The 24411-nt window shown below is 42.7% G+C and overlaps 1 protein-coding gene across 5 annotated transcripts in view; it reads left to right on the top strand.

The window, feature by feature from the left end:
* Nucleotides 1-9089: 9089 nt before the first annotated feature.
* MTMR10 (myotubularin related protein 10) overlaps nt 9090-24411 on the top strand; it is a 45570-nt gene continuing 30248 nt past the window's right edge. For 4 of the 5 annotated variants that reach the window (XR_009007673.1, XR_449781.2, XM_057543866.1 and 1 more), the window contains exons 1-5: nt 9090-9526; nt 10068-10128; nt 20884-21020; nt 22585-22657; nt 23854-23996. Coding sequence is in view for 2 of the 5 variants with exons in the window: in XM_057543866.1 (XP_057399849.1) it covers nt 9467-9526; nt 10068-10128; nt 20884-21020; nt 22585-22657; nt 23854-23996 (474 nt within the window). In the remaining 3 variants the exon portion in view is untranslated. Of the gene's footprint in view, nt 9527-10067; nt 10129-20883; nt 21021-22584; nt 22658-23853; nt 23997-24411 lie in introns of those variants that run through there. The other variant, XM_007167507.2, reaches the window with a different exon arrangement.

The raw sequence follows: 24411 nt of genomic DNA, 5'->3' as shown, positions 1-24411 counted from the left end.
CACAACCTAAAAAAAGGTTTCTCAGAACAATCTGGAGAACCTCTGACAGCTTGAGAGAGCAGGTCTGAAGAAGGCAAAGCTATTGTTTGGAATTCTCCACCTGTCCGCTCATTACACAGACCCCTTTTCTAGGTCACTCCCACCTTGCCTCAGGTGTGGGGCCTGAGTTTATTCCCAGAAGTCTCACTGAGTCTCCTGTAGAAGTGTTGGCTGAAAGGGATGTGGTTTTTTTTTCTTAAGGTATTTATCTTACAGACCCAGAATGTGTACATTCTAATGGTGAAATTTCAGAACCTATGGCAGGGACTTTTCTTGCACACCCTGAATCATACAATATAGCTATTTATGTGCTCTACCAACTCCGTTCGACTCAAATATTAAGGGCCTATTACGCAGGGCACTAAGCCAGACTGCTTGTTATTATATTGCTATTATTCCAATGTCATTCCAATTTTGCTAAATATGGGAAACTGAATATTAAGAACTAATATCCAATCTGATCAAATCTAGCAGTATCTAATACATTAAAATAGAAACAATGCACATGTTCAAAGCACTTAGCATAGACTGTTGGTGGGAATATAAAATGGTGCAGCCACTATGGAGAACAGTATGGAGATTCCTTCCTGGGCATATATCCAGAGAAAACCATAATTCGAAAAGATACACGCACCCCAGTGTTCATAACAGCACTATTTACAATAGCCAAGACATGGACGTAACCTAAATGTCCATCGATAGAGAAATGGATAAAGAAGATGTGGTATATTTATACAATGGAATATTACTCAGCCATAAAAAAGAATGAAATAATTCCATTTTCAGCAACATGAATAGACCTAGAGATTATCATACTAAGTGAAGTAAGTTAGACAGACAAAGACAAATACCATATGATATCACTTATATGTAGAATCTAAAAAAATGATACAAATGAACTTATTTACAAAACAGAAATAGACTCACAGACATTGAAAACAAACTTATGGAAGCCAAAGGGGCTAGAGGGATAAATTTGGAATTTGGGATTAAGAGATACACACTACTGTATATAAAATAAACAACAAAGACTTACTGTATAGCACAGGGAACTATACTTAATATCTTGTAATAACCTATAATGGAAAAGAATCTGAAAAAAATAGATGTATATATGTATAACCGAATCACTTTGCTGTTCATCTGAAACGTAAGCCAACTATACTTCAACAAAAAAATAAAAATTATTAAAAAATCATTTCGCATAGAACTGTCTTAGTAAATTAGAATTATATTTCTGTTCTATGTAAAACCTAATAAGAAACATAAGAGGGCTTTTATTCTTATATCCCATAAACTCTGTCACACTCATAAATGAGTTATGATGTGATATTTGATATAAAGTTTAAAAACTCATTTTTAAATTTCTATCAAGGGGAATTAAGAATTGAACTATCAAAAGACCTCATTATAAGTGACTCTCTCCTTTGAGACTGTATGATTGCCTACTTTCTGTACATACAACTGCATCACCACGAGGCTTCTACAGGTTTCCATAATTTAGGTTTCAAAATTTAAAAATTAAACGTTAATGTTGTCATATAGTTATTCCATATCAAAAATGCATTTTACTGGATATAAATTGGAAATAAAGAGAAATGAAATTATTGTCTTACTATCTCCTACATAAAAAAGCAGACAATTTTAAAGATAATTTTTATTACAAAAGATACTGAAAATCACACAAAACAAATGTATGTCTTAATTATTGTCAGATGGACATCCTTTATAACCACTACCCGTTTTCATAGAATTTGCCACCCACCCCAGAAGTTCCAAAAGTTCCTGTGTCAACCACCTTCCTCCCCACAAAAACAACCACTCTCCTTTTATAGTAACCACTTCCTTGCTGTAAAACAATGACTCCAAAACTGGGTGGCTTGAAACACCTATTTTATTATGCTCATGGATCCTGTGGGTCAGGAATTCAGACAAGGCATAGAAGGAATGCTCCTGATTTGTAGTGTCTGCTGATTTCCATGGTGTAACTATTCCTACCCTGGCCAACATCAAGCTACTCGTGTGACATCACTGAATGTGGGTTTGGGGAAAAATGCTAACAATTTGCTGCTGTGAGCCAGTACAAACTGGCTACAGCACATCAGTGTCTCTGCTCCACGGCGTTTGAGCTGGGAAGACTCAGTGTCTGGAGGCTGGAATCATCCAGAAACACCTTCCCTCACAGGTCTGGGAGTTGATCCTGGCTGTCTGCGGGGATCTAAATCTCAGCTAGAGTCCATCCACCAGAGCGCCTGTGCATCGCCTTTCCGTGTGCCCTGGGCTTCCTCACAGTATGGCAGCCTCATAGGAATCAGTTCAGGGTTCCAAAAGTGAATGTCCCAGTGAACAAGAAGGAGATATTGTTTTTTATGACCTCGCTTCCACTGCATTCTCTTGGTCACAGGTGAGTCAGTAAGGCCAGCCCAGACTCAAGGAAGAGGGTCATATTTGGGAGGCGTGTTGAAAATTTTGCAGACATGCTTTAAAAGCCCCACACTTGCATTTCATTATAGCTTTATCACCTGAATGTTCCTTAGCACTATAGTTAAGCACCCCTCTTTTTTGTTTTTTAATTTGCTGATTCCCCTTCTATCCCTTTCTCCTTCTTATAGTTCATCTGTTGAAGAACGTGGGTCATTTGACTTGCAAAGCTTCCCACAGCCTAAATTTTACTGGTTGAACAGTCATATGCAGTTAGATGTGTTCCACTCTGCCTGCAAGTTGGCAGGAGAATTCAGAGGCTTGTTCAGGCTTAGGTTCGATCCTGATGGCAAGGCTACTTGGGTGTTGCTGCTTCTTTCATCATGAGGCACATCTATGTCTACTTGCCTCTCTTTTTGTGATGTCAGTAGCTGTTCATACTCAATATCTGGATCCCTTCATTCATAGGAGGTTGAAAATTGTAATACTCGAATCCTATTATTTCTTTTTCTTTTATTATTTAGAATACTTTATAAAGAGATGATTCCTTTCACTTACTATTTGATTACACAGTGGTATAGTTCATACTGCACAGCAGGAATAATGATTGACTTTTCCCATTTATTTGCCAGTTTTCAAGATAATGAATTGGCTTTTATCATCTTCCAAAGGTGACTGAGAGATTTTTAAATATATATATATATATACACACCATTATGATCGCATGAATTTAAACATGTGATATGTTTCAATCCATTGCAATTATTATCCTTTTACATTTTCTTTCCTCGAGTACCTTAAATATGTTACTCCATTTTCTTTTTTTTTTTTTTTTTTCCGGCCACACTGCATGGCTTGTGGGATCTTAGCTCCCCAACTAAGGATCGAACTCAGGCCCCGGGCAGTGAGAGCGCCGGGCCCTTACCACTAGACCGCCAGGGAATTCCTGTTACTCCATTTTCTTCTGACATAAAGGATTGTTTCCAAAAGGTCTGATGATAATCTAATTTTTTTTCACCTAGAAGTCATTTGTTCTTTTTGTCTAGATACCCAAATAAATTTTCATTATTTTTTCTTTAAACTCCAATAGTTTTACAAGAATATGTCTTAGTGTTGGTAATTCTGGATTGACAGTCTCACGTGCAGTGTGTTCTCTCAATGCATAGTTTCGAAGCTTTTTTTTTTTAATTTCAAGGAAGTTCTCTTGAATATAGTTTGCAGTATCTCTTCTGTCTCCTTATCTCCTCCCCTGCTTTTTTTTTTTTTTTTTTTTTTTTTTTTTTTTTTAAATTATTTATTATTTATTTATGGCTGTGTTGGGTCTTCGTTTCTGTGCGAGGGCTTTCTCTAGTTGCGGCAAGCGGGGGCCACTCTTCATCGCCATGCGCGGGCCTCTCACCATCGCGGCCTCTCCTGTTGCGGAGCACAGGCTCCAGACGCACAGGCCCAGCAGCTGTGGCTCACGGGCCCAGTTGCTCCGCGGCATGTGGGATCCTCCCAGACCAGGGCTCGAACCCGTGTCCCCTGCATTTGCAGGCAGATTCTCAACCACTGCGCCACCAGGGAAGCCCCTCCTCCCCTGCTTTTTCCACAAAGGCTCTTATTATTTCTTCAAGGGCTGGATCTCCTTCGCTTATCCTCAATATTTGCCACTTTCTCACTATCTTTTTAAATTTCTCTTTATTGATTTTTGAAAATTTTTTCTCCTTTTTATCTTCTGCTTCTCTTAAGGCATAACAAATTGTGTTTATTCACCCTTGGGTTTCTTTTGGTTTAGTCTTCATTTCTGAAATAATTCTTTCTCTTATTTAAATTCTCTTCTGAATTTGTTCATTTAATTCCAAATATTCCTAATTCTGATTTGCATAATTCATTCATGTCTCCTATCATTTTCTTTGTGTCTTTTAGCTCTTTGAAATGCTGGGCGTTGGTTTTGATCTGCATTGAGGGCATGTTTTTCTGATGTGCTTTTACTGTCTACAGGAGTGCTATTCAGTTCTTCTCTTTTTCATTACAATAGTTTTCTAAGGGATTTGACTTCCATACTTTCCCTTGGTTATTTTTATGTGAAATTGGTTTTCTCAAACTTTTTGAAGGAGGCAGTTGTCAGGATAGTTTTTCTAACTTTGCAGAGAACCTTTTTTTTTGGCTGCACCATGCGGCATGCAGGATCTTAGCTCCCCAACCAGGGATCGAACCCATGCCCCCTACATTGGGAGCTTGAAGTCTTAACCACTGGACCACCAGGGAAGTCCCAAGAGAACCTTTTTTATTTTTACAGTCTAGCATTAAAATTTTGTAAAGTCAGCTTACTTTCAGAGATTTCCTGGTCCTCCATCTTTACCTGGACCCTCTCTTTCCTTTGTCTCTCCTTGGCTCAATTTTGTTCCCATGCCAAGCAGTTTGTCCTCAGTGTGGGTCCCTTTCCTTGAAGGAAGCCGTGGTAGGTCAGTTTCAAGAGTTCCTACAGCAATATTGTTCCACCCCTCAGAGCTCACCAGGAGCCCTTGCACTCTCAAACACCACTTTCTACTTCACCTGCTCTTCTCAACTTGACTGGCTGGGCCAGTAAATACCTTCTGGCTATTTGGGGATTCTTCAGATGCCTCATTGATTTCCTTTGCTGATATAACAAAGGTCTTGTAAGTACTATGGTTTGCTCCTACTTGCCTATAGTTTGGAAATCATAGGGATACCACTCCATTTAGATTTGTGGTTAATGTTGTCCATGGGCCTCTAGTTTTGCTTTATAGTTCCTTTGTCTATTTTCATGAGGAGACTGAATAATTATGCTGCTGTTGTCATCTTCCCAGAATTCCCCCTCAAGAAACAGATTTTTTAAATGACTTAATAGTCATCTTCCAGGACCATATACTCAGGCAATGGTATAGTTTTGTAGACATGATACTTAACCACTGTACACTACCTCTCCCACTGCTACCACCATCACCTTTTATCTGGACTCTTCTGATAGCCCCCAACTAGTCTTGTTACTGAATGTAGGGTCTGGCTGCTCGTTGCTCTAAAGCTAATAAGGGGGCAAGTTGGTGAAAGTTTGCTTGATTTCAGAGGCCAGCAACCAGGGGGTGGGGGAGAGGGCAGACTCCTGTTCAAGGCCGACCCCCCCACTGGGGGGGTGAGAGCTATAAAAGCCGAAGGAGGCGACTACATGTAGAAACAGCACAGGCAGCTCTGACAGTCATCTTGAAATTGGTCATGGGGTGGTCTGATCAGCGTCATCTTGATGGATTTCAGTACAGTTCATCTTTAGTTCCAGGGTCGGTTTGTTCCCATTTCTCTGAGGGCAGCTCTCAGAATTGTGGCAGCTTATGTCATGGCTACAGCCTGGTCATCATGTAGTTAACTTCTTCCACCTGGTGTGGGTTTCAGTAGCTATAAGACAGCTCACAGGATATGGCTCAGAATATTATCCATAGCCCTTGAGGAGGAACTAAAGGTCCTTGACTTTGCTTAATGACTAAACTATTACTATTTTGTCCTGTTTGATTGTTTTCCTTTGCTTCTGCATTTTCTCACTTCTCTGATTGAATTTGTTCTTTGACTGAAGTTTTCCTGCAGACAAAAGGCAGGCTGAGGGCATGGGGGGCAGGGAGAAGGACCATAGGATCCTGCTCCATTTCAGTCTCACTGCTTCTACCACGCTGTACCTCTACAGCAGGGGGAGTGATTATTTTTAAACGTCAGATCACATCATTCTCAGCTCAAAATGTTGCAGAAGCTTCTCAATTTTCAGGCCCTATGTGATCTGGCTTCTTTTTCTCTGACCTCTTCTTCCACTAGATTAGGCTGCTCTGAACACACCAGGCAGGTTTGCACCTCAGGGCATTTTCACCGCTAACCCTCTTCCTCCTGATCTCCACCTGGCTTGCTCCCTCACTCCCTTCTGTCTCTGCTCAAATGTCATCTTATTAGAAAGGCCTTCCCTGACCACACCCCATCTCCCATTGAAAAACAAAACCCTCATCTTCTTCCCATTTGTTTTTCCTCATGGCACTTGTTATATATTAATTTTTTATATCCTTCCACCCAGAGTGAAAGTGTCAGGAAAGTAGAAACTTTTTCTTAGTGACCCAAGCACAGAGGTTTTTAGCACAGAGTTAGCAATCAATACAAATTTGGTAACTGACTGAATGAATATATTAATTACCTAGCACCTAATAGATATTCAAGAAATGTTAGCTCTTTTTTCCTCTTCACAGGGAAAAGGAGGTGATCTGTACGGAATGCCACTATCCCCCATGATAGAAGAACCAATACTGGAAACAGAGTCAGAAAAAAAAGGGACAAAATAGTGACATCAGAACCAAAGAAGGAGACAGTCAGCTATTTCGAATGTACAGAGTATCAAGAAGATCAGGACTAGTGTTAGGAACTGTATTTATTTTCCCAAAATTCAGACGTTGAAGCCCTGACCCCCAATGTGACTGTATTTGGAGGTAGGGCTTTTAGGAGGTAATTAATTAAATGAGGTCATAAATGGTGGGGTCCTAATCCAACAGGATTAAAGCCTCTGTAAGAAGAAACACCAGAGTGCACTCTCTCTAATACCCTGCACCCATCCACCACCAACCCCCCACCCTCAGCTCTCTCCACTGTCTGCAAGCCAGGCAGAGAGCTCGCACCAGAATTCCATCTTGCCTATACTTGACCTTGGACTTCCCAGCCTCCAGAACTGTGAGAAATAAATTTCCATTATTTAAGCCACCTACTTTGTGGTATCTTCTTATGGCAACCCAAGCAGACTGATACAATTAGATATCTGAAAAGGCCCTAAAATTCAGGGTAAGTCAGGACAAATCTGGAAATCAGAGTTTTTCCACTTTTCGACTGTATGGTCACTTATTAGAGTTGTAGATCCTAAGAAAACCTGTATGGCAAAAGGCAAATTATAGTAAGTCGTCTCAGTATAAAGATCCACATATTCCTTGAATAATATTTGTGGAACAAGAATACATTTTGTCTAGTTTTATTGAGATGTAATTGACATACATCACTGTATAAATACAGCTTAAGGTGTACAGTCTAATGGTTTGACTTGCATATATTGTGGAATGATTACCACAATAAATTTAGCTGGCATTCATCAGCTCATGCAAATACAATAAAAAGAGAAAGAAAAAAAAAACGCTTAGGATTTACTCTCTTAACTTTCCTATATAACAGACAGCAGTGTTAATCATATTTATCGTGTTGTACATTACATCCCCAGTACTTACTTATCGCCTAACTGGAAATTTGCACCTTTTGACCACCTTCCTCCAATTCCCCCTCCTCCCACGCCCTGCCTCCGGTAACCACAAATCTGATCTTTTTCTATGAGTTTGGTTTGTTTTTTTTTTAATCCATTTAATGTAGAGAAAACACGGACTATTCATAAAAAGGTGTTAAATGTATGTGCACAACACTATCTTTAGCATCTATAACTCAATGGGCTTAATATTTTAAAGTATGATTGTGGTTCCCGGTCAAAATGGAATCATATGGCACTCAAACAAGTTAACCAGAAAGATCAGTGGGGTTCTGGATCCAGGATAAATTATTTTCCAAAAACCGTAACTTTTGAATCTTTGTTTAAATTTTTTAGTGTTTCCATTAGCAACACTTGTCAGTATGATTGTTGATTCATATGGCCACATTGGAGCTTCCCTGTGACATTAATTATAATATGCTGGATTAGGGATTTATTCTTCAAAGCATAAGAAAAATCTAGTCTCAACTAATAGATTTACCAAAATGAAACATCACTAGCCCCTTACCAAAGGCTGCTCCAGTTCGGAAACATGCTGAAGAGTTCAGAAACGCCCTGCGCTTGATACGCTGAAATTCGCCGGTTCTTTGCAGTTAACGGGCAGATTATTCGGTCCATAGCCTATTCGGTCCACACCGCTAAGGCCTGACTCTTGCTGGGCTTTTGATCATTTATCTGCTCACTGGTATTTTTACACGTGAGGATAGGCACGAAAAGAAAGGAAGGTAACTTGCTTAATATCTTTATCCACATTAAAGTTTAATAAAGAGGGTAGAACTTAAAGTAAATGGAGGAGTCCGGGTTGCCTGGCAACGTCCTCCGTCAATAGCCTCAGCACCCCGTGGAATTCAGCAGCAGGACACCCCAGTCTCAAAGCTTCCCGCACAGACAAAAATCTCCCCCAGTGTTGACCTTGAAGGCACCGCGCTGACCGTCTGATCCCAGTCACTGCCGGCTGCCCCGGGCCGCCTTCCCGGTGCCCGTCCCTCACACGCTGGCCGCAGACAGCGTGACCGGCTGGGCCCAGGGCTCCAGGGTCCCCTTCCCCCGCCCCGGGCTCCTCCCGAAGAAGGAAAACAACACTGGTCGCGCGAGCTGGAGGACTAGCGAGCAGCGTCAAGGGGGGGGTGTCCCGGGGACAGGGGGACCGCGGGGCAGTCGGCATGGAAACTTGAGCGAAAGCCGGGGCCGCCTCCCGCGATCTCTATGACCCCCGCCGGCCGCCGTAGGTCCCTGCTGGCCGCTGTGACCCGCCCCCCCTCGGGCCGCCTCCCGCGGCTCCTGTGACCCCCGCGGGCCGCCGTACGTCCCCGCGGGCCGTTGTGGACCCTGCCGGCCGCCATAGCAGTGCTCCCACCCCCGCCCGGACCGGCCTTTCAAGATGGCTCCCGCGCCCCGCTCCCCCCTGGCGCTCTCGCTGAGGGCCGGGCAGCGGCGCAAGGCGCCAGCCTCGCGTTCCGACTCCTGCGCGGCCTAGAAGCCGGTAGCGGCCGGCCGCCGGCTTGCGCGCGCCGTCTCTCGGGGCGGGGCGGGACGCCGGGCCCCTTCCGGGGATGGGCTCGGGCTCCTCCCCGCTCGGGCGGGCGCTCAGGCGTGTCCACGCCCGTCAGCCCGCCCGGCCCGGCTGGCCGCAGACCGAGCCCGGGCGGCCGCACGGGGAGCTCTCAGCCAGCGGGCGTCGGGAGGCGGATCCCGGGCCCCGACCGGGACGGACCGAGCCGAGCAGGCAGCGGCACCATGTTCTCGCTCAAGCCGCCCAGACCCACGTTCAGGTCCTACCTCCTGCCGCCGCCCCAGGTAAACAGCCGTCTCCCCGCGGCGCCCTCTCCTCGCGTTTCCGGGGAGCCGCGCGCGGGCAGGCCCAGGAGACTGCCCCGTCCCCCGTCCCCCGGACCCCGGCGCGGGGAAGCCGCCTTCCCGGGAGCCTCGCCGTCTCAGTGGAAACTTGCAAAACTCCGCCGCAGCCGTTCTCGGCTCCGAGACGGGACTCCAGGGAGCGATCGGAGTTGGGATTTATTTAGCCCTTCGCCTGGCGACGGTCCCCGCCGTGACCGCCGGCAGGATCGCATCGCCTGTGGGCACCTAGTGGAAGGGGTTACCTACCTGTCGTAAATGTGAACACCTGGAAGCGGCACAGACGGTTGTAGTATTTTTTTGGCCAGACTCTCAATTCCATCACGAGCAGATCCTTACAAGAGTTCGGTAAAAATGTGTAAGAATTTAAGTGGGGGGGATACGTGTCTGTCGCCTGTGTCATCACCTAGAAAATAAAATTTGCTTTCATCTCTCAGGCGGGAAAAAAGTTTTGATTTTGATTTGTTTTGCTGATGTATTTCAGACTGACGATAAGATTAATTCAGAACCGAAGATTAAAAAACTGGAGCCCGTTCTTTTGCCAGGTAAACATGAGTGTTCTAACAGATACTTTAGTAATGTGTTTTGGCCTAAGATTATTCTACCAGCTAGTACCATGTGGTTAACTTTCCTCATTTACTTTAAACTTTAGCCAGTTAAAAATCTAACAACTGAGGATGGAAAAAAAAAATAAAGATTGGTTAGAACTAAAGGACAGCAACAAAAAGTAATGATTAATTGGTGTTTGTCCTTGAAAACTGAAGCATCTTAGAAAACTCAAGAATACCACTACCTTACTTCCTTTTCGTCTCCTGAAATGTTCTTTTTTAAAGCGATCATGAATTGCTTAGGTGGTGAAAGGACTTTTTGCCCTTCTTGTCCATCTGCAATTTCATGCATTCATGGTTAATAATCAGATCACATTTCAGTAGTATAAAAAGCAACTTTTGTTATGTCTGGGTCTCTATACCAATAACAAAGCTTAGTGAACTTTGAATTACTTACTTGGCAATTGTTTTTTGAGGGTGTCAGCTGTGTTTGCAAATCTTGTTTCAATTTAGAATAGGGTTTCCCAACAGAGACACTATAGACGTTTTGGGCCTGGTAACTCTTTGTTGTAGGGCTGTCCTGTGCATTGTAGGATGTTTAGCAGCATTCCTGGCCTCTACCCATTAGATGCCAGGAGCACCACCTCCTCTACCTCCTACTTGTGGGAACCAGAATGTCTCCAGACATTGCCAGACCCTTTTGTTAGGGGGTGGGGGGAACCCTAGGGGCAAAATTTTCCTCCTGTGGAGAACCACGGGTTTAGAACAAAATTGACGTTAGAAGACCTTAGAGGTAGAGGTAGGAATTGATGGTAAATCGGAGATTAGTTTTAAAGCGTATAATGCATTTATTTGATTGGTATTTTGAGTTGTATAATAATTACATAACAGCTAGGAAGTCAGTTGTTTAATCTGATTTTTGGGGAAAGTAGCCAGGAAAGCCTGTTTTAAACATGAAATATAATCAAATACCAGTTTGTGTGGCTACTATCAACATTTTAAAATCGCAGTTGTTACTTAATGCTAAATCTGATAAAATGATTAGAACTCTATAGGTAGTAATTGAACAAATAGGGTAACTTAAAATTTTGTGCTTTAAAATTTTAAATATTAAGTAGGAACAAACAAATTTAAAACATAAACCTATGGTTCCCTATTATAGATGTTAACTCTTAAAATTGTCTTAAACTTTATTTGGGGAGTTAGTTATAAATATTTTCCCTTTATTTTGTTAATGCTTTTTAGCCAAACAGTGTGTACTAAATATCCTTTGTACTTGTCCTCAAAGTGAACAATAGAATTAATAAGTAACCTTTGCTCCGTGTGTGTGCTCTGTTTTGGTCTTAGTCACTCCAGGCATTTAAACAACCCTGTGGCAAACAGTGCTCTTCCTGAATGAGTGCCTGTGAGCTATTGAACTTTGGGTCCTTTTACCCTGAACAGGCCCTGTTCTTTGATTCTCCGCTTCTGATATTTGATTTGATTTGACACTAATAAATCACATGGTCTTAGCTACAAATGATAGTGTTTGATTTTCTTTAGTTAACTTCTATATTTAAGCTTTGCTTGTGAAATTGTTACTAAATATCACTAAGCTTGAAGAACTTTACATTGAGGGATTATCTGTTCTATAGAATTAACTAAAAACTTACGTTTCTGTTAAAATGTCGGCGTTTTCTGGGGAAGTTGTAAACCCATTTCCTGACTGTCAGTGGTTTACTTGTCTTAGAAATCATAGCTAAGTCTGGATCCCCTGACCCGTGGTAGCTTTTCTTCATTGGCTCCGTGTGTGCATACGTGATGGCTTTGGCACCCAGCATTCTGTTTGCACCTAATGTATTCCTCACAGAACATTTAGTCAATGCTAAATTAGTGTGTCTTTGCCCTCCTTCCCCACCCCTTCTGTTCTTACCTTCCCATCCTGGTCTTCCCACGATCTTGCCGTTCTTTCTGTCTGACCCCCCCCCCACCCCCCGTCGTGGTCTCTGTGCCCTGCTTCACCTCTAACCTCACCAACTCCCGCTAGAACCTCTGTTGCTCCCTTTTCAGCCTGGGAAATCTAGAAGACAAGTGGAGAGTAACTGAAGCATTGGTGATCTATAAGACCTGGGCTGCGCTAGGGCTTTGCCTGAGAGGGCTTCATAATATAGTTCTGGCCTTCATTATAGTCAGAAACCAAGAGAAAACTTGGCCAAGTCACCTGCGGCTTTGCACAGACACGCGAAACAAGGAAGTAATTGTTCAGAGGTATAGTGTTGGATGTTATGCTTTGGCAAAATGCCTTGGGTTCAAGGATATCCTACTTCAGTTGCCCAAAGTTTGAACTTTTAATTCAATAAGCAGATGAAAATTGAAACACAAAATCAATTGTTTATTTGCAGTTACCAAGTGCTCTGTTGAACTTAACAAGGCTGAATTTAAAATGATCTTCAGCTTTTATTAAACAAAGAAAACAGAAGAAATTGACTAGGAATTTAATTTAGATTGTGGTTTATGTTAGTAATATTCAGCTTGCCTGGTTCATGAAACTCCTTGAGATGGAGATTGTATCTAATTCAGTTTTGTGGTACCCAATGTCCAGCATAGTGCATCGAGATGTTGGTTGAGTGAATGACAGTGAAAGGACCCCTCAGACCACCTGCTTAAATTGTTCCCATAGCCATGCGTGCGTGCGCATATACGCAAACAGACCAACTCTCAGGTTTAGGAGGAAGGGGAAGACTCTTACTTTATGCCATGCGTCTTGCTCTCTCCCAAAGCCACAGTTCTCAAGAAAATTGTACCTGAGCCTAGAACTGAAATACAGCACTCTGTCAAAGCACCTGGCCTTTGCCTAGGCTTTCTCTTCATCTTCCCGTCATTACCTGAATCTCATTCTTTAACGATTATGTTGTGTGTGTAAAATCACCCCAATCCTTTTGACAAGAGGGAGGGTATGAATTTTAAACTGTGTATGTGTGTGTGTGTGTGTGTGTGTGTGTTCCAGCATATATTTGTGAGAGCAGGTGTTGCCACACTAAGCTTGTGTCTGTTTGGGTAGCTGCTGGGCTGGTGGATCCATTCACTGAGCCTGTGAGTACCTCCTGGGTTCCTGGCTTCATGCTAGCTGGGAAGGTGCTGGAGGAGGAGTGGGCTTGAATCGCAGCAGGGCTGGGGCAAGCTCCATGCTGCCTGTGGACAAGGCAGAAGACTGTGACCTGGACCAGTGGTTCCCAGATTCCAGTCATGGCCTGGCTGGCATCAGATCTGGATAAAATTTTTATCAGCCCTTGGTCAAATTGAGAAAATTAAGAAAAATGCAGCTTTTTTCCATAAAGCTAAATTGATTTGCTTTAAATTCTGAGATTATGTCCTTCCAGCTTCTTTGGTGTAGATATGTTCTTCTATTAGTAGCTGTGACTTTTAAAAAAGTTTTTAAGTTAGCTCTTCTGTCGGTTCCCTGAATTATTTTTGTAGTATACCTGATTTGTGGAATCTGAACTGGAAATCACTCCATGATATTATTGTAATATTATAGGTACAATTTAATGAACACTCACACAGAGAACATCAGTTATTTTATCTGCCTGGAGTCTTTCCACCATCTTCTGAAAAATGCACCCTCTCTCTTCTGACAAATTCTCCTTCCCCATCTCCACCCAGCCCGGGGTTCTCGTGTGGCCAGCAAAGATGATAACCCACCCCCAGACTGCTAGCGTGAGCACAGGTTTGCCTCTGGATGTTTTCAGATTGGTACTGAGGAAAGAGATCCTTTTCCGTAGTGCCGTCCGTGGCTGAAGCACCAGCAAACTTGTCCAAAAGAATGACGTCACGTGTTGAGAGCGGCAGAGGCAGAACACCGAGGGAGAGTTCTGACGGTCCCATTTTCCTTGAAGTCCAGCTGACACCAGAGCCACAGAATTTTTCTTTTTGCCAGGCTAGTTCCAGGCATGTTTCTGACACTTTCAACTAAGATCCTTAACTAATATATGATATAGCTTACAGGTTACTCCTCATGACAGCCCTGTCAGGAAGGTACCAATTTATCTTCCTTTGACAGGGGAGAAAACTATACAAGTCATAGAGGTTAAGTAACTTGCCCAGTGTTGCCCAGCCAGCAAGGGCAGAGCCAGGATTAGGAGCCCGACTCCCAGGCTGTGCCTTTAACCACTAAGCAGCAGGGCCTGCCTGACTGTGCTGACACCAGGGTCCAGATTTATGCTCTGGGATTGGATAGCGGGTGGGTTGGATATCGTCCTAGAGGGAGTGCTCTAGGTGAGGTAGAAAGAGCTCTGTCCTCGGCTCTGCCCTTTCCACAGCAGACAGATTTGACCCAGCTTGACAAGCAACTTTCAAACGATTTCAGCTGCCAGAAAATGGAATGTCTCGGGAGTCAGTGGACTTCCTGTCTCTGGCCGAGCTGAGCGGAGGCTGGTGGAATGCCAACGGCTTTGTTGTGAGGGGATGAGATTTGCAGCGAGTGGGGCTCGGTGGGCTTTCTCTCTCAGGGACATGATTTTTTTTTTTTTTAATATTTATTTATTTATTTTGGCTGCACCGGGTCTCAGTTGCGGCACCCGAGATCTTCATTGCGACATGTACACGGGATCTAGTTCCCCCACCAGGGACTGAACCCGGGTCCCCTGCATTGGGAGCGCGGAGTCTTACCCAGTGGACCACCAGGGAGGTCCCTGGGACGTGATCTTTTTAGGGATCTGTGGGGTGGGAGGGGGACGGCCTGAAGTGCTGTGGCCACGGCCTGAGTTGATGGTTGAGTGGGTACTGACTGCTCCTTCCGTACTGCTTGGTAGAGGGGGAGCAGCCGAAGAAGAGGGCTCCTGCCCTGAGTCTCAGTTCACTGGCAAGTGCTTCAGTGGAGGAGAGCCGAGGTTGTGCAGGCTCAGAGGAAGGGCACCTGAGCCGCATTTGGGGAGGGCCTGGCGGTCGGGAGAGGACTTGTGCTCTGCCCGGTGGTGCCCGCTAAGACTCAGCCTCTGTGCACAGGCGGGGGTCAGCTCGGCCCTACCTCTTCCATCTGCAGTGCCAGCAGCACTTCCATTAGGAGATTAACTAGTAGATCGATAATGAATGCGCTGATTGTCTGAGTCTTTTGTAATCAGATCAGAAAAGGATACGACCTAGGGCCATCCGGAAAATGAAAATAGCCATTGTTGGGCAGCTGTCTTGTTTATTGCATTTTTTTTAACATGTTCACTGTTTGGACCATTTATGTACTACTGTCCTCTGCCTCACTGTACGTCTTATTTCCTCAACTAGATTGTGAATCCCCTAAAGCAGACTGTCTCTTTCAGGTGTTTTTTGTTTTGGTTTGGTTTTTTGTAGATAGGCTTTAGAGATCCTTGTAGACTGAATTTCGTAGTATTTTAATTTTTAGATACCCTGCTTTTGAAAGACAGAAGGCCTTGTAACTGCTCCTTGGAACCGTGAACGGTGTAACCAACTGCGATGTCTTAGCATTGGGTCTGTGCCTCACCTGGACAACCTTCTTCTGAGGGTTTGGAGCCGTCCATTCCTCCAGCGCCTGTTACAGGACCTCAGGTCACCTCCTTACTCCTGACCTTGCAGCTCCTGCTCAGAAACTCTTCATGAACCCCCTTAAGGAAAATCCTGCTTAAACCAAAAATAAAATCCAAAGTCTGTAACCTCTGTAGTTTGCTGACACTCACCTTGCTGACCTCTGCACTGTTTCCCAATGTTGATATCTGCTTCACTCAGACCCAGATGCCTTTTTCCTTATTCAGGCCTTTGTTATTGTGATCATGTGTTCTCTCTGTCTTAACCCTCATCTGCCTTAAACATTTTCCTCTGGTCTCTTCCTGAGGTCTACACTGCTGACCTTCCTCCAGCCCCCGTCATGGGTAGCTCTTACTGGACGTGGTACTTGATTCCGTGCTTTTTTGTATCGTGTGTGACCCTGTGAGTACCAGGAGCGGCCTCAGATGTCTTGTGCTCATCTTGTACAGAGTTTCAGCTTCCCTTAGCAACTGTTAGGCCACTTTAATTCCTGAATTTCTCTGCAGCTCAGGTGACACTTGGACTACCCTGGCTTTAATGTTGGAAGTCCTGCACGCCAGGAGTCCCCAGTCCCAGGCTGTCTGGGATGGTCACTCACTGAATGTAAAGCCACAGACTGAGCTATGCCTTGGGCCTCTGCACATTCCGTAGGTTAATTAGCTACTGTGTACAGTGAGGCTTTGTCTTAAACTATTTTTCAAGCTAAAATTTATGGGAAAAATTATTTTAATTCATCAAACATGTATTGACTTTCTAAATGTGTAAGGTATTATGAAAGATACTGTGGCATAATTTTTGGTTCTCAGGGAGTTAAAAACTTCCCTAGCTATACCATTTGGAGACTTATTAATTTTAATTATATTTCCTTTCTTATTTATCTTTACATATGAAAGGGTCTTGAGAAAACAAACTTTGATGATTTGTTGATTCCTTCCCAGATTATAGTAGAACGTCTTGGCCCATCATCTTCTAGTTTAGACAGTTTTTTCTCTGGTGCTTTTTGCATACCCTGCACTGAAGCTCGCTTCCTGCTTTTTTTTTTCGTGCGGCCCCCGTCGCTTCCTGCCCGTGGTGTGCTGGCAAGTGCCCGGTGCTGAGGGTCCTCCCACGTGGCTGGCAGCACACCGCCCTCCTGCCGGAAAAGCCCAGGAGGACAGTCTCTGGGAGCTTTGAAGCTTCAGTTCTAAGTTTCCTCCTCAAGGTCACTAATTTAAAATGTAGCAAGAACCGTCTGGTCGCTCTTGCGTTTCTGCATCTGTCCCCTCTGGGAAGAGGCACTCTGAATCCCCTGTTTGTCTCCCACCTGTGAGGTGGTTTCCTGGCCCACAGGACTGTAGTTCGTGCCTGGCAGTAGCTGAGGACAGTTCCTACCCAGGGTTCCCTCTTTTTTTTATAAAGTATGAGCAGAAAATTGTTCTGTGAGCAGAGAGCCGTGCTGCATGATCCACGTATTTTATGGAGTGGTTCCATGTGAACAAAATTTAGTGTCATCAACTAAAACTCAAGCCAGGTTAACTTGGCGCTTGTTTTATTACATGCTTATGATAATAAGAAGTCCCAGTTCAGCATCTCCCTGGAAGTGCCCTCCTTTTCTTCTTTCCCTCCATCCCACTCTACTTCTTCTATCCCACAGGCTCATTTCCACTCTCCACTCAGAAAGCTATGTAACAGTTTTCCTTCAAAGACCATAGCCCAGTGGGTCCCTATTTTACTGTTGTTGTTGTTGTTTCATATATTTCTTGTCCATTTTCTTTTCTTTAGTAGTTTTATTTTTAAATAAACTTGGATTTGTAAAAGGGTACAGATAGTTAACACATACTCTTCACCCAGCTTCCCCTAATGTTAATATCTTATAACCCCGATAAATTTAGCTGAACTAAGAAACTAGCAGTACTATTAACTAAGCTGCACGTTTTATTGACATTTCCCTAGTTTTTTCACTAATAGCCATTATTTTAGCGCCCCTGCCAGAACACCATGTCTCCCTAGTCTCCAGCCTATGACAGTTTCTCCGTCTTTACTGATGGATGATGAATTCTTTCATCTTGGTTCCTCTATCCTTTTGAAATGTTCTCCTTTTCTCTCTCTCTTTCTCTGTCTCTCTCTCTCTCCCCCACCCCCATTCCCCCCTCTCTTTTTCCCTTCCCTACTTTCTGGCATTCTGGAACTATCAGAAGCTCCGGATTCAATATGTCTTTCCTCTGCCCCAGCCCTGGAGTCAAACATTTTTCCAGTGAGTCCTGGTTCCTTTTTTTGGAGAATGGTATTTAAATACCAAGATCTGAGTGCTGAATGTGGTTTGTTACTGGAGGCGTTTTCAAGAGACAGAGTAGAAAATAAACACGTGCACACTAAGCCATGTATACACACACCTCCCTTTGTTTCTTTACCTCTCCATCTTTGTATATATTAAGATATACCTGAGTTTATACCGATGTCTCAGACTCTAATCTAAACCCCACAGAGTTCATTCACAGATTTGTGCTTAATTTTGCTTTTTTATGATGGAGAATGGGGAGCAGAGCAGTTAGGCCTGGATTTCCAGCTTCACTTCTGCTGAGTGCTGCGGCTCATTGGTGAGAAAGGAATCTTTTGACCTGACTGTGGCAGACACATTCTGGGGGAAGGTTGTGGTTCCTCAGTGCTGCTGAGCAGGCCTCCCGAGCTCTGAGGGCACCGTACCATTGCAGGTGGAAAGTGCCTTTCCTCTGACAGGATGTGCCTGAGCGCTTCTTCCAAGGCTTGTTTCACATAATGTTAAGAGTTGTCACTTAAGTGACCATCTCTAGCACAGAGCTGGGCAAGCTTTTCCTGTGAAGTCCAAGACAGTAAATGTTTGAGACTTTTCAGGCCGTGAGGTTTCTGGTTGCAAGTACTTAGCTCTGCCTTTGTCCCGTGGAAGCAGTCATAGACGGTACACAAATGAATAAGCATGGATAGGTTTTAGTAAAGCTTTATTTACAAAAACCAGGGGGCTGCATCTGGGTTGGCCAAGCCCTGGGACCCATTAAATGCCTTTTCCTCCTTTTATCTTTGTCGCATTCTCGCTGCCTTTGTGGACTGGATATGTTACATCTGTGCCCTTGGTAAGAGAGTCGGGTTGGTGGAGAAGTGCTGCCCGAGCACGTGCATCATAAACACGGTTGGCTGACGGCACTAGTGTGGCCGTATGTCCTGTCCCACAAGCCCTCCATCTCTTCCTTTCCACTGGTAGATTTTGCAGCTCTCTGTGCGTGTGGTAGGCGAGCAGGGGTGGCTCTGGGACAGTTTTCTGACTTCATGTGCATTTACCCTCCAGCACTTATCTCCTGACCCTCTTGGCGCGTGACCGTGTTACATCACTGGTTTCTGTCTGTCTGGAACCGCTCCTGCTCCATTGGTGGTGCTGGTCAGGTGAACCCGGAGCAGTGAATTGGTTCATTCACTTAGGTGTTCAGCACTCATTGACCAGGCCCCTGCCCCATGCTGAGCCTTTGCCTTGCAACTAAAATGTCAGCATCAGAGAAAAACCAGTCCGTTTTTTACCCTCATGGGGCATGTGATCCTGAGGGTGAGACAGGCAATGATTTTTTTTTTTATTAATTTATTTTTATTTTTGGCTGTGTTGGGTCTTCGTTTCTGTGCAAGGGCTTTCTCTAGTTGCAGCGAGCAGGGGCCACTCTTCATCGCGGTGTGCTGGCCTCTCACTGTCACGGCCTCTCTTGTTGCGGAGCACAGGCTCCAGACGCGCAGGCTCAGTAGCTGTGGCTCACGGGCCCAGTTGCTCCGTGGCATGTGGCATCTTCCCAGACCAGGGCTCGAACCCGTGTCCCCTGCATTGGCAGGCAGATTCTCAACCACTGCGCCACCAGGGAGAAGCCCAATGATTTTGAAATATGTAGGGTATGCATAATTGCAGCTGTGGTCAATGCTGGGAATTACAGGTAAATGATGCTGTGATTGAGGGAGTTAATCTAGGCACGGAGAGTTTTCAAGGCATTCCTGAGAAAGCGATTGGGCTGAGGCAGAAGGAAAGCATATTCCAGGAAATGGGCACAGCATGTGCGAAGACCCCATGAATCTTCGCAGTCCGGCCCCTGAGAGGGACTAAAAGGCCAGTGTGGCTGGAGAGGGAGGATGAGGACAGCGGCGGGGCTCAGGGTGCAGGGGGTGGGGAGGAGGGCGGGAGGCCACGTGGAGGAGGCTTGTCTGCAGAAGAGACAATCACTCCATTGGTCTGAGCCGAGAATTTGACATGAGCATGTTTGAATTTAATCCTCAAGTAAATGTTAGGGTTCTGTTCTTAAAACTCATCTTGTGCATTTAAGAACTTTGAATAAAAGTTATTTTTGCAGTTCAAATTTATTATAACATTTAAGAGAGAGGATTGTTTTGAGACTCTAGTTGCGCTCTGTGAATTGGTGGGTGTTTGGGGCTTGTCAGCAACGGTTCTGTCCATCACTGTTAGAGGTGTTTCTACTGGCAGAAATAGGCAAAGTAGCTCAGTACCCTAACTCTTCTACCATGGACCCTAGAGAATGATTACTTAAAAACGTCCCTGGGTCTGGTTGCATTTTAGAACTTGAAATTAAGGATTAATGATGACCAAGCTTTAAATCAATTGCAGAAAATTATTCTCTTCAAAGAACATTAAAACTTTTGTTTTAGTTTCTTATATTTATTTCTTTAGTCTTCCCTTTTAACTCTAAAACTATATTTTAAAGTTTTATTGTCAACTAAGTTATAATGTGAGTGCAGAGGGAAATTTAATTTGTCTTTATGGAATATATTTTAAAATAAATAGATTGCATTATTAATTTTGAAGTTAATACTGCACTGTTTCTCATACTGAATTGTCTTAGGAAGGAATCGAAGATATCGGTTTGGGAGATCAAGTCACATGTTAGTAAAATACAAATAGCCCATCAAGTAATACTCTGAAAGAGACAGTGCAACTTACTTCTTCTCCAGGGCACCTTTCGGTAAATAAATGAGAGACAGCATGGCATAGTAAAGAATGCAGACTCCAGCTCAGCCCTTCTGGTTGAACCATCTCAGACCCTTAAGCTCTTTGTGCTTCAGTTTCTGTGTCTTACAAATGGAGTGCGGTGCCCCATTGTGACTGTTACCAATGGGAGGTCCTGGTTCAGTGTTTCTTCTTATCGTCATCATGAAATCTTCCTTCTAGGTCACACAGCAACTGTTGACATTTTATGGTGTGGTTGTACCTCACACAGTGATATGTTTCTTTTTGTAAAGGAGAAATTGTCGTAAATGAAGTCAATTTTGTGAGAAAATGCATCGCATCGGACACAAGTCAATACGATTTGTGGGGAAAACTGATATGCAGTAACTTCAGAATTTCCTTTATTACGGATAATCCAATGCCATTACAGGTGTGTTTGATTTGTATGCTGTTTAATTGTATCAGGGCTTTTGACTCTAAGCAGTACGTATTATCAATATTATATAAAGCACAGATATGGAAAAATTATAATAAAATTATTAATAAGTGATTAATATAAGGTTGGGAATGTATTATATTAAAATTCAAAATAAAGTTTAAGGAGAATGTTGAGACTTGAGGAGTATAATTAGTGAGATGGTTTTAAGTCACATTGCTGTGTTTATCCTCTGTGATCTTTGCTTATATATCCTTTTCAATAAAGGAGTTATTATTTCCTTCTAAATCTTTTAACCTATCTATAAAAACAAAGATATCCATTTTACAACTCATAAGGAGAAAAAATTATATAGCAAATAATTTCATAGATGCTGCACATTTTACATATTTTATAGTATCTTTAACTAGTATTTTTCCAAAAAAGTCAAATTCTCATTTCAGATTTCTAGTAGTTAGAATGAAGAAAAATATTGATAAAGTTTTTCTTTAATAACCCTCTTGCTATTTTATATTCTTACTGGAAAACAACAGTTCCATATAATTTGAGTTTTCAAAAAGTCAGTCATTCGTTTGCCTAACTTAAAAATCCTGGACTTTTCCTCAACTCCTATTTTCTGTTTTGATTTGTAAAGTGTTATATATACACTTTTACTCCCTAGACCTTTATTTGTAATAGTAATATTTGGATGTTAACTCTAAACTTTTGACTGAAGTACGTAACTATGGATAAGTGTATTTCAATCTATTGCAATCTGTAGGTATATTTAGACTAAATTTAAGGCATTTACAGATACCCAGTATGTAGAGACACTAGCTTATTTGGCTGTAAACTTGGGTTTTTCCTATTATTTTTGGCTTTATTTCTATCTTTGGCCCCAGATTTCACTATAAATGAGACCCATGTACCTAGAATAGCTTAAATCCAATACCACTAATAGGAAAAATAAGCCAGTGCCCTACCAACAGAAGGTTAATAGCATCAACAATGTCCTTAGTCTGAAAGTGTATATAAAAAATGGGTTTAAAAAGTAAGCTGTAGTTTGACTAAAGATTTTTATTTCGAGTAGACTTTCTGCTCTAAAAAGTTATTTTCTGCTCTAAAATTTCCATTGTGAAAATCAAGCTATGATTTTACCCATTAAAATCTGATGACTTTGGAGCCCCTTTTTTTTTATTATTTTGGTGACTGTTTAACCAGAACTAGATATGCAAGTGTTTGCCTGTGAAGTGATTGACAGTATAATATTACATATCCTGTATGTGATAATGACATTGTAGTATATAACTTGACTTAATTTTATTGTTTAAAATGTGGGGAGAAAGGTGGAGAGAATGTGAACACAGTATGTGTTTCTCTCTTCCTCCCCTTACTTTCCTACTGAAGTGTGTTCTGTGATAACTACAGCCTTAGAATTGTCATAGCTGCACAGGCAAAAGCTTTTGTTCTTTTTAGAGATTGTCGTCGCAATTTCTCATCACACCTAAAAGTAAGACTCATATTACCATCGTGAAGTTATTGGGAAAATAATTAACATGAATGTGTTTTTTTATTTCAGAAATTCCATTATAGAAACCTTCTTCTTGGTGAACATGATGTCCCTTTAACATGTATTGAGCAAATAGTCACAGGTATGTATTATTCTTCACTCAGCCCCTAAAAGCTGGTTCTACTCAGGAATTCTTGCTTGAAGAGTTACACCTCTCAAATACTTGGGCTAGAGTTTTATTTCTGTAGGTTTTTCGCTTTTTCCCTTTTTTTTTTTTTTTTTGAGTCCCAGGAAAATTAATGGAAAAGAAATCAATAAATTATTTTTAAATGGAGATATAAAATATATGGCTTTTAAAAAATATTTATTCATTTGTTTGTTTGTTTGTTTATTTATTTTTGACTGCATTGGGTCTTCGTTGCTGCGTGCAGGCTTTCTCTAGTTGCGGCGAGCGGGGGCTAGGTACTCTTTGTTGCGGTGTGCAGGCTTCTCATTGCAGTGGCTTCTCTTGTTGTGGAGCACGGGCTCTAGGTGCACGGGCTTCAGTAGTTGTGGCACACGGGCTTAGTTGCTCCATGACATGTGGGATCTTCCCGGACCAGGGATCGAACCCGTGTCCTCTGCATTGGCAGGCAGATTCTTAACCACTGCGCCACCAGGGAAGTCCCAAAATATATGGCTTTTTATATTTTCTAGTATTTGTCCTCTTTTTAATTAAAATTTTAATCATTAAATATAGATGGTGGGCTTCCCTGGTGGCGCAGTGGTTGAGAATCTGCCTGCTAATGCAGGGGACACGGGTTCGAGCCCTGGTCTGGGAAGATCCCACATGCCACGGAGCAGCTGGGCCCGTGAGCCACAATTGCTGAGCCTGCGCGTCTGGAGCCTGTGCCCCGCGACGGGAGGGGCCGCGATAGAGAAAGGCCCGCGCACCGCGATGAAGAGCGGTCCCCGCACCGCGATGAAGAGTGGCCCCCGCTTGCCGCAACTGGAGAAAGCCCTCGCACGAACCGAAGACCCAACACAGCCAAAAATAAATAAATAAATAAATAAATAAATAAATAAATAAGAAAATCCTTAAAAAAAAAAAAAAAAAAAAAAAAAAAAAAAAAAATATAGATGGTGGTGGTTTTGTGCAAAGAAATATCTTTAATATTGTCAAAAGCAAAGTTAAAACTGATCCCCCAAAGTTCTAGGAATTATACACAAATATGAAAGATTCTAGAGAAGCAGAACTGAGTGGTGGGTGACCTTCCGATTGTTTTCAGTAAGAATTTGTTAAAGTGTACTAAAGAGTGAATATCAAGAAAGAAATTTTTTTATTTTTTTATTTTTTAGTAAATGACCACAAAAGGAAGCAGAAAGTCCTGGGCCCAAACCAGAAGCTGAAATTTAATCCAACAGAGTTAATTATTTACTGTAAAGATTTCAGAATTGTGAGATTTCGCTTTGATGAATCAGGTCCTGAAAGTGCCAAAAAGGTAATCCTGTTAAGTTTTATCATGGGTTTTGTACTATATTTACCAGTTGCAGTTCTGTATGGAAGTTCTCATTTCTCAGTTGCTCAAATTTTTGGTTTTTTTAGGGAAAGTTATCTCCTTATGTAAAGTCAAAGCCAGGAACGTTAATAGAACTGTTTCCTTGGACTAGTTTATGGCTGCTTTAAAGTATTCTATGTAATTTTTTAATCAGCTCCTAAAATATGAAAAGCTGTCATGCATATCTTTTACATTAAGACCATTACAGCCATTTTTTTCTTGGTTAAAAAGATTGAAAAGATGGTGATGTATTGTAATTGAAGTTTGTAAGACTTTTAATTCAGTACCTCAGAGCTTTATCAACAAACTAAAAGCTAGACTTAGGTTACATAAGGGTTAGGTAAATGTGTAGTTATCG

The sequence above is a fragment of the Balaenoptera acutorostrata genome, chromosome 3 (genome assembly GCF_949987535.1).
Source record: "Balaenoptera acutorostrata chromosome 3, mBalAcu1.1, whole genome shotgun sequence".
Taxonomy (NCBI): Eukaryota; Metazoa; Chordata; class Mammalia; order Artiodactyla; family Balaenopteridae; genus Balaenoptera; species Balaenoptera acutorostrata.
This window is presented reverse-complemented; position numbering and strand designations above follow the sequence as displayed.